At 45.7% G+C, this 10,673-nt stretch overlaps 1 protein-coding gene across 2 annotated transcripts; it reads left to right on the top strand.

Annotated features, from left to right (window-relative positions):
- Positions 1-108: 108 nt before the first annotated feature.
- Positions 109-10,143, top strand: SPOUT1 (SPOUT domain containing methyltransferase 1). Of its 2 annotated transcripts, none has more exons than XM_038374700.2 (12): positions 109-240; positions 1,492-1,534; positions 2,082-2,198; positions 3,100-3,259; positions 4,641-4,730; positions 5,277-5,326; positions 5,781-5,911; positions 6,541-6,613; positions 7,082-7,180; positions 8,141-8,243; positions 9,393-9,540; positions 10,064-10,143. In XM_038374700.2, exons 1-12 carry the CDS (start codon positions 205-207, stop codon positions 10,136-10,138), a joined length of 1,125 nt encoding a protein of 374 aa, XP_038230628.1. In that variant the 5' UTR covers positions 109-204; the 3' UTR covers positions 10,139-10,143. The 2 variants fall into 2 exon arrangements, with proteins under 2 accessions (XP_038230628.1, XP_038230630.1); XM_038374702.2 differs by having other exon boundaries at positions 160-240; positions 2,062-2,198.
- The last annotated feature ends 530 nt before the right edge of the window (positions 10,144-10,673 follow it).

The following is a 10,673-nucleotide window of genomic DNA, read 5'->3' as shown; positions in this document are numbered from 1 at the left end:
CAGACCAGGCGGGCGAGGGCGGACAGAGTCGTTTCGGGGGCGGGGCTGGCCCATGGCCACCTCACCCGGCCGCGCTGTTTAGGACCCGCTTCCGCTGTCACGTGACTCATCCGCGTGGGCCGTTGGGCAGGGGCATGAGAGGCGGGGCCTGGGACGTTCCTTCGTCCAATAATAATCCGCGAAGGCCGGAAGTGGCGCGGGAAAATGGCGGGTGGCGCTAAACGGCCGCGAGGCCTGCAGGTGGGTTATGGCGGCGGGGAAAAATGGTGGGTGGCGCTAAACGGCCGCGAGGCGGGTCATGGTGGCGGGGGGAGGGGTGTGCCTCAGCGCGGGCCCGCTCTCCGGGGGGGCCCCCTCAGCCCTGCGCGCTCTCCCCTTTCCTCTGCGCCGCGGGGGCGCCATGTGCTGGGCTGTCTCCCCGGGCGGGGTCCGTATGGGGGGGGGGGCTTCCTGCTCTGCCACCAGGGAGCCCCGGGTCTTCACTGGGGGCTTGGGCCGGAGTGACGCGGGGGTGGGATCTGAATTGGGCCCAGGCTGGTCGTTCCCCGCTGAAGGCTGGTCAGGGGCTGTGCCGAGGGCGCCTGCTGCTCTGGGCGCAGACACGTGTGGGTGTGTCTACACTGCAGTGTAAAGCTCGGGCTCAGCAGCTCAGCTTCGAGTCCAGCTTCACCCCCCCCCCCACCTTGCTACTGTTCACACACACACACACATCTGTCTGACTCCGATCAGCAAGCTCCCAGGTCTTAGGTCCTGCCAGGGAGCTGAGCCCAGGTCCCAGTGTGACCTGCTCCAAACCCTGTCATCTGGTAGTGTGGATGCAGCTTAAGCGACAGACCCAGGTCAGAAGGTCTGTATAGTGCAGTATGGATGCCTTCGCATGGTTGTCAGACCTGGGTCCAGCAATTGTAAACCCAGATTTATGATGCCGTTAGGGTGCTCAAAGCGAGGGCTTGGAAACACCGGAAGTGCAGGTCCCGAATGCCTGGGTTTAGAGTGCAATGTAGACATGTCCTAGAAGGGCCAGAAATGAAAGTGTTGCCCTATCTATACTGTGTTTTGCTTGTTGGGAAGGAAGGAAGGCGGTGTAAATGTAGCTACTCTGTGCAAACCCTTTGCTTGGATGCAATACACCATTGTGAAACGGGTATGTTTACATGCCCTGTTTTGCACTAGTACAATATGCCTACCTTAAAAGTTTATACTGATGTTACTACACCATGAAAATGGGTACAAATTTCACTAGTGTAGAGAAGCCCTTGAATGCTAGAGTGCACAACTTAACTGGAGTAAAGGCCCTAATGCTGCTTCTGTAAACAAGGCAGAGAGGGACCTCTGATTCTAGAGGCATCATCACTTCCTTAACCTGTCTCTCCCAATGCCTTGCTTGTTGAGATAGCTCTACATCTGGATGAATTTTTGTTGTACTGATAAGTTTTGTGATTCTTGTTAGCCAGCTGATGGAATGTAAATAGTTTACTCTTTCTTTTTTAGGAGAAAGAGAAAAAGGTTAACTGGCGTAAATGGAAACAAGAAAGTAAGGAGACACTTTTTTGTACATATTATGTGTATAATTTCCAGTGCTTTTAGAAAGAAACCTTCAAACATCCATCAAATAGCTTGACTAGCTGGAGGACAGGCTCTTAATGAAATCCAGAGCCCTTTTACTTGTGGGTCAATGATTCAAATCCAAACTAGGCTGGCTCATGATAAAGAAGTTGCCATCTGAGGACTGGCGTGGTAGCATGTGTGAAGTGACAAGCATGCCAAATTTCTACTGGATGTGTTTTCACATTACAAAAAACTAGACCTGATTTAGCATTTTTGTTGATTGTCTCAGGAAAGAAGACAAACACTCCTTTCTGCCTTACTATTGATAGCGTGGCACTCAGGTGTACAACCTCGATGTCATATTTGATTCCTATTTACCTCCCCTGTCTCTCTCTGCTGTCACATGCTGTCACCAGGTCCTGTCTAGTTGCCCTAACTATAGTAGGTTTTTGAATTTACCTGAATTCTGGTGATAAACCATTACATTATTTTGTCTCTTCTTATTTAAACCAGATGGTTATTCTCCATTTCAGAAAAAGAAGAGAAGAAAAAATGGAAGGAAATAAAGCTATTGAGAAAACTGGAAAAGAAAAGAATGCAGGAGGTGATAGAAAAACAAAAAGAAGAAGAAAGGGCAAAGGAAGACAAAGGTAACAGCCTTGAGTTGATGAGAAGGGCTGTGTGTGAGGGCTGGGAGAATCTAATGTGTGAGGTGCTGATTTTAGTTGCTTGAGATACATCTCAGCTGTATAGGCAGAAAAGGATGTATTATTGCTAAACTTTCACAAACTGGTATAATCACATACCAGTTCAAATACACAGGTAGGCAGTAATTCAGTACAGTGAGTGGTGTATGTGAGACCACTCAATAGACAACCTGCTGTCTTAAGACATCTCCTAAATGTCTTCAAGGGTACAGAGTGCAATTCTGCTTCACCTCTAAGAAGTAGCCACTAAAGAGACCAGCAAAAGTCTGTTGCTAAATATAGGTTTCGTTGTACTCAGTCGCAGTATCCCTTAATCCCTCCTTGTTGTATCCTCCTTCCATTCTTGTGCCAAAAAGAGGAAGACAAATGTGTATTCAACAGTACAAAATGATGAAGCATTTAGTACTCATGTAGGAAGAATGCAGTAGTCCCTGTTACTTTTAAACTAGCTAGCCTGTTGCACAATCCTCTATAAAATTCCTGTGTGTCCATTGATCAGTTCTCTAGAGTCTAGTCAATACTTCAGACTTGGTGCCCTCTCCTGCTCCTTTTAAACCCAATGGCAAAAGTCCAATTGACTTCTGTGGAAGAGGAGTGGGGCCCTTATTCTGTAAAACACACTGTATCGGAGTGCTTTGGAATCTTATTTGTAGCGTGGAAGCCTCAGTATGAATTGGGGCCCCTTTGTACCAGGTGCCATGAAAACACCGGGCAGTCCTTACCCCGAAGAGCTTACAATTTAAAATGGAAGAACCAAAAGCTAATGCTGTCCCTTTAGCAGCACAAATGGGAGTAGAACTGCCAACCTCTGGCTCTTCTGTCTGATCCCACTCTTGTTTTCTAGGACGTCATTACACAGTTAGCATAGCTCTGCCAGGTTCCATCCTGAACAATGCACAGTCTCCAGAATTGCGGACATACCTTGCTGGGCAGATTGCCAGGGCCTGTGCCATCTTCTGTGTGGATGAGATTGTGGTGTTTGATGAGCAAGGAGAAGATTCAAGGTAAGGGTGACCCATTGTCTTCCCTGAAGAACCTGTCCCTCAGTGTTTCCAGTTTCTGTGTATCTTTTCTCAAATGAAGGCCAGCAGGAAACAGAGCTGTGGCTTCTCCCTGTCAAATGCGTCATCTGATGAGATCTCCCTCATTAGTCTTGTCTGTGTGTGTGTGGCACTGGGGTGCAGCAGTGGCTATTCCCCAAACAACAAGATTAACGACTGAAATAAAATAGGTTGGATGGTTCTAGGGGGTTGTTAATAACGATTTTGCACTGAGTCTACAGAAGTAGTGACCAAAAGCCATCACCTGGTGACTATTCGGTGGCCTGTGAGATGAACTGGTGGTGTGTCCAGGTGCTAGTGGACAGGTGTCCAGATTGCATTTGTTTAAACAATTGGCGTCTTTGTTTACAGTCTCAGCAAAAAAAAAAACAAAGGACTAGATGGAGCAGTTCCAGTGTGTGGGGAAAATGGCTCTGGAGACTGACACTTTGCCATCTTTGAGAAGCACTAAATCCATTCAGATTTAGGTTCTTTGTGACTACTTAACCATACAGACCAAGTGACAAGGCATAAGTAGCTCAGCGCCCGGTTTATAGTTTAAATCTGTGATAAAGGTAAAAATGCCCAATGCTGGAGCAAATTTGGACCCTATATGTAAACCAAGAAATAGCTTGGTTCCATAGGACACTTAAGTCGCATATGAGCGAGTAGGTTTCATGTAAACGCTGAAGTGCGTGGATCTCACCAGCATGCAACAAACACATACTAGATGTACAGGAACCTGAAGAAGAGTTCTGCAAGCTTGAAAGCTTGTCTCTCACCAACAGAAGTTGGTCTAATAAAAGATATTACCTCATTCTCCTTGTTTCTCTAATATCCTGGGACTTGCACAGCTACAGAAACCCTGCATATAGGTTTATAGGAAGAAATTTTGTAGTGCTGAGAAAAGATGCTGTCGTGACAGCCCTGGAAACTAACAATCTCTGTTTATCCCCCACACAGACTAGATAGCAGAATGTCATGCTTTCACATAGTCCCTCCTCCCTAACTTGGAGGGTCCAGTCATTGGCCTAGACTAACAACAAGGATGACCGTTCTGTGACCAACAACCATCCAGTCAGAACTGGTCTGATATCACTTTCACAGACCATCTAGCATCTGATGGCTGCTTTATAATGTAAGTTCTTTTCTGACCTGGGTCAGACTTGAACTGGCAACAAGGGTAAGGGACTCTATATCCTGAATCACTTTTTTAAAGTCCTGTTTGTAGCTGTATACATTTTAATTAAATAGGAATGGAATGTGGCCTCATGTAGAAGTCTACTCACTCTAGGGGCTGTGTAAATGTCTTGGAAGATCACAGACTGCATTCATTTTCTTTCAGGACTGTGGAAGGGCAGTTTGACGGGATTGGAAAGAAAGGACAGGCCTGCGTGCAGCTGGCTCGGATTCTACAATATTTGGAGTGTCCTCAGTAAGACCAATATTATGGCTTTGCACACCATGCAGATTCAATCTTAGTTTAATGCTGTAGCTTATTAACATGGCATTATGGAACACATCTTTCAAAGATTGCAGGAGCAGGTGTTGGGTGGTGTTGGGTAGTGGAGGGCCAACGTTTTATATACTCCTATATTGTGCTATCTGGAGATAGATTCTGTTCTGATTCACTTATGTTCACACTCTTGAGTTCAGGTATACCTTTAGTATATGGAAGAATGAGATCTGTACAGGGAAAAAGGGCTACTGTGCATTACCAGTGTTAGGATGCCATGACTTCTGCTTAGAATTCAGAGCTAAACTCCCAGGAAATAAAAGCTCTTGGCAACTGAAAGAGCTGCAGAAATGTGTAGGGTGAAAATGATCAGTATTAGTATTAATCCCCCATTTACATTCCGTAGGAGCTTTTGCCTTCCAGGGTATATGGTACCGATTTCCTGATTAAAGCTGGAAATCTGAAATTAAAATGAAGCCTGAAATCAGCTTGTTACAATTTTGAGACTTCAATTTCTCTGAACAGATACCTGAGAAAATCATTTTTCCCAAAACACCAGGATCTACAGTTTGCAGGTAAGGATGGGATTATGTCCCCTTAACACCTCGTTCCCATCCCTAAGGCACAAGCCGCCTTCTTCCCCTCCCCCCCCCCCGTGAAGTAAATAGACATGGGGCTCCCACCACTCTACATACCTACTTACCTGGGCATCCTGCTCGCCATTCCAGTTTGTGAGATCCTGGCCTTAGTGTTCTTATGGTCTGTAAGGAGTGGCAGTTGCTAAGGCTTTTCCTTGTCCGAGAGAATACACTTGTGTTCCTCATCATAACTAGGATGATTCTCTGCCCATGCATGCATGTGGACCATTTCATTGTTTTTCATCAGTGGGAAGGGAGTGATGAGCATGGGGGCGGAGACTGGAGAATCAGGATGAATCCCTGTATAATCTGCCTCCAGGTGCAATCTGTCCTTCAATACATCCCCATCCGCCCCCTCCCCCCCCACACTTTTCTCTGTACTGTTTTTCAGGGCTCCTGAACCCATTGGACAGCCCTCATCATGTGCGGTTAGATGAGGAATCGGAATACCGAGAAGGAGTGGTGTTAGCCCGGCCCACCAAGCCAGGCAAAGGCTCCTTCGTTAACTGTGGGATGAGGAAGGTATGGCCTGTCTGCCCCTTAGATACCCAGAGTAAATTTTTTCCATTTATCAGTCATTCCTTTCAAGGTCGAGTACAATCAGACTGGGATGACAATAAGCTACCAATGAGTTTCTTGAAGGGCCATATCCCACCATGGAATGGAACACAGTTTCTAGCAACACATGGTTCCTGATCCCCATTTTTATTTCATTCAGTCTCCCCTCTGATCAGGGTTTCTGTGTTAATGTTGATAGCACCCTCTGCTGGGTCCTGGTAGAGGTGTCAGTGCCTCTTAGAGTCCTGCAGTAGGGCAAAATCCTCCAATTAGCATTTGCCTGAATTAACAAATACTTATTCTGTTATCCAACATATTGAATTGGAAATGTATCATCCATTGCAATTGTTCTAAGCCAACCGAGTGTCTTGGAGGGCTGTAGGTTTTATAGAGTCCATTTCCCCACTATACAGAGTGTGGAATCTAACTGAACAGCTCTGCTCAGTGGTGGAACTTGTGGTCTTGGCTGATAGTGTAGTTTGCTTTCCCAAAAGTGGTTTGGTGTGTGTGTGTTTTGTTTTTGCTTGTCGTCTGTAGTTTTCTTGTGGGTGGGTGTCCTTGCATCTAAAACCCTTTGTGCTGTATTATTTTAGGAGGTACAGATAGACAGACAGCTAGAGTCTGGTCTTCGAGTCACTGTTCAACTGGACAAGCAGCAGAATCCAGGTAATCCACTACCATTGTGCCTCTGGACAGGCTAGACGGGTAATACTACTAATGTGATCTGTAGTATAGCCTTAGTCCTGCAGAAGTTAGTCTTTGCACTGAACTCCCTCAGCCTTCGGGCAGTGCCATGTGGCAGACACGATGTCTTTAAACATGTTCAGGAATCATTATACCCAGTTATAGTGAATAATTACTTGCTCCATGCCCCTCAGTTTGAGAGTTAATTACTAACTTATTCTATCTTAATGTTGCGCTGTTTAGAACTCAACAGTATTTTGAGCTTCAATGTATAGACAGAGCTGAATGGACTAAACTCTTACAGGTTTTTCTTATAAATTTAAGGAGTGGAGCTTGTTTATGCCCTAGGGAAGAGCATTGGGAACATGGCACAGGGTGTTGCTGGTTGACTTCCAGCAGTGTCTGGAGAACTGCAGTTCTCCAATGCTAACCCACTGGCTTTGCTTTCAGACAGTAAAATACAGAAAGGCACTGTAGTGTCCTCGAACCATCCACGGACTGTGTCTGGCCTGTACTGGGGTTACAATATCCGCTTAGCCTCCTGCCTGAGTAAGTATTTACATAGCATTCTGTCACCTACCTGCTGGGGCCAGGGCAGCAGTAGCTGGATCTACTTTTTCTGAGTTCTCCATACACACTTCTACACGGATTCTAGTTGTACTTGCTGCAAACCTGCAGCAAAAGCCAGATGCTTGTTTCTTTAACATCCTCTTCCATTTTCTTGGGGCCCATGTGCTGCCATTGATGATTTAAGAGGTATTTTCCATCTCTAGTTTCCTTGACCCTATAAGGTTGTATGGTAATGAGCCTGTACTCACCTGCTCTGCCCCCTGGATTTAGTAATTCACTCATTGATGCAGAAGATGGGGAATGATCCAATATCTGAACATTGATAGAATTTGACTGTTGGGAAGGGAAACTAATCGCCATCATAGTAATGCAGGCAAGAGATAATACTCTGCACCGACCCTGGCTAGTTACACATTCTCACCCTTAAGCACCAATAGCTCAGGTGTCACAGCTTCCTAAGAGCCCTAGTAATTCTTCTGCTTTCCCTCGCTGATCAGTGGGACCTTCCTCCGCAGACCAGGTTCCAAAACTTACAAGATCCCTGTAGAGCCCCTTCAGAAGTAGGAGATTTGAATACTAGAGGTATCACCCTACTGTATGTAACCACTGAGTGATTCCTGGCAGACATGCCAGCCGGGGGCTGGTTCAGCATTTGATGTAAGAGCCAATATTTTTTCAGGACAGATACTAAGATTGAAAGAGGAATTATGGTGCCATTCTGCTGATGGAATTTGGAGGCATCTTGGTGAGAAAGATGAGTGATTTGTACACTAATTAACAGTACAACTACTAGATACCACTAAAATGTAGGAGGCAGTAGAAGCAATTCTTAGTTACTAACCTTTGGGTGTATAAAATATGAAATGCTTAAAACTACTGTTTTAGAACCCTCTAAAGCAGGGGATGCCACCACCTACTTTCCTTTTGTTTGTTTCCCAGGTGCTGTTTTTGCTGAATGCCCTTTTAAAGAAGGCTATGATCTCTCTATTGGAACCTCTGAGCGAGGGTCCTGTGTGGACCAGGCAACTCTCCCCTCCTTCAGGTAACTGGACTGATTCCTTGCTGTTCATCCCATCCCTCCGCTGGCAAACCAGCCCCAAGAGCAAGATGCCTGCAGTAGAACAACCAGTGCATTTGAGATAACTGCAGTAGCCAGTGCTGCTGTGTGAATATTCTCCCTGGCAAGGCTTTCCTCTGCAGCAGTAGGGTTCATGTCCTCGGATGCAAGCATGTAATTCCCATTCACTGTGGTGGGATTTGCACCAACCTGCTCTGTTGTGTAGATCAAGCTACAGAACATACATATGTCTATATAACTGGGTTGCTCAGGGATGGATTTTCCACATCCCTGAGTGATGGAATTATACCCACCCAACTCCTGGTGCAGACAGTGCTATGTTGATGGAAGGGCTTCTCCTGTCAACACAACTACTGCCTCTTGGGGAGGTGGATTAACTATGCCAACAGGAAAAGCTCTCCCATTGGGGTAGATAGTGTCTTTGTGAAGCACTACAGCAATGCAGCTGTGCTGGTGCAGGGCTGTATGTGTGATAAGCCCTGATTTACCTGCTCAGATATTCTTTCCATACATGTATTCCCCATACACCAGGCCAAAACTAAACCGTGAGCATTTCCATGGGTTGGATCTTCTGATCAAATTTGTCAAAGCAAGAGTTAAATTAGTTCACTGGATGCTGTCATTGTGGAGTACAGTTCAGGATATTTTTGCAGCTATTTGGATGACAGTTGGGGGCAAGGGCAGCTTTAGTTCCAAGGCTATCTGTTCCTTTTTTCTCTGCTTTGGTTATGTAGCTGAATGGTGTTTTTGTTCAGTGTATTGGGAGAACTAGACACTGTTTATGTTCTGAACTTATTCTACAGCACATTCAAAGACCCAGAATCACTTTTGCTGGCTTCAACAGATTGCATACAGCTTTTAAAAGCTCTTAACTAGCCTGCTCTGGGTGACCTTAGGGAAATGGGGGCACTTGACCATCTGTAAAATGAGGATGGTAACACTGGACCTTTTTTGTAAAGCACTTTGAGATCTACTGATGAAAAATGCTATGTAAGAGTTAAGTAGCGTTGTTAAAGATTGCAGGGGCAACACTAATTTCTTCTGACCCAGTACTGCTGGTAGGATCCAGGATTCTCCTGTTCTATAAACCTGTGTGTGTCTGCTCTCTTCCAGCCATGTTCTAATAGTATTTGGAGGTCTCCAAGGCCTGGAGGCTAGTGTAGATGGTGACCCAAACCTGGAGAGCACTGACCCAAGTGTCTTGTTTGACCTTTACCTAAACACATGTCCCAGCCAGGGCAGCCGCACCATCAGGACAGAGGTATGATGCATGACAGCACCTTCGTCCTAAGGATCAATCCCCTACTAGTGTTTCCCTCTAAGAAAGGGAAGCTGTCTCAGTTAGCTGTGAACTAAGTGGTTTAGGTAGTACCCTCCTAGCTCCAGTTATACAAGTGGTCTTTCTAAAATACATTTATTTATTTTTAAAACAGATCTTTAGGTGCAGTGTTTGAAGGGGGAGATACTATTTTTTGTGGTAATGCAGTATATAGGAGTCCCCTGTGCTAGGTGCTTTACAACCCCCACCCCCAAAAAAAAAAGATTCCAGGTCCAAAGAGCTTATAAACTGCCCTTTAGCAATTAAGCTCTTTGTAGAGGCTAAAAGTTCAATAGTGAATCTGGCTTGGCTAATGTATTTTTGCAGCCATATCTGTTATAGGTACATGAATCCCACTACTACCCTTCTGCAAACAATCATCAAACTTGTTTGTATTAAGTGATGTGTGCTGAAGTGTCATCCTTTGAACAGTGGATCTGATCCTATTTTCTGTTGTTGGTTCTAGGAAGCACTACTGATTTCTCTATCTGCACTGAGACCCCACATAGATGAGGCTGTGAGGAAAGCCCATGGTAGCTGAAGGGGGAAAAACACTGATGTACAGAACTGAACCTACCTTCTCTTGCTTTCCCCTGCACCAGCACTCTTCCTTGTTCTCAGATGGCTCATTCCAAGTTAAGCTAACCCTAAACCTAGGAAGAGCTGCTGGGGGTGATGGGTAAGTCCCCAGGGTAGCCTGCCACCCTCCAGCCTCTTTGAGAGTGACCAAGAAAACCACAGTACCCTTACCAAAATGGCTACAGCTTTTTCATTGACTCAAACCTGGGACTCAGATTAAGCACTGGCTGTGGCTTCTTTGGGGGGGGGGGGGGCACACTCCCTAGACCAAACAGCATGGGAAGCCTGTCAGTGGATCATGCAGCACCAAGAGAGGTATTGAAAAAAATAAAACAGAACTGTCATATTTAATGCACTGGAGTTTTTAAAAGTGGGGGCAGTGGCAAAGGCATTGAATGCCTGCTGAAAGCTACTAGGAGTTGTTTTCTCAGCACCCCTAAAGAGCATGGTCTAAGTGGCTAATGAGCATTTTGGGCCTTTCAAGAGTAATGGTGAGG

Source organism: Dermochelys coriacea, chromosome 16 (genome assembly GCF_009764565.3).
Source record: "Dermochelys coriacea isolate rDerCor1 chromosome 16, rDerCor1.pri.v4, whole genome shotgun sequence".
NCBI lineage: Eukaryota > Metazoa > Chordata > Testudines > Dermochelyidae > Dermochelys > Dermochelys coriacea.
This window is presented reverse-complemented; position numbering and strand designations above follow the sequence as displayed.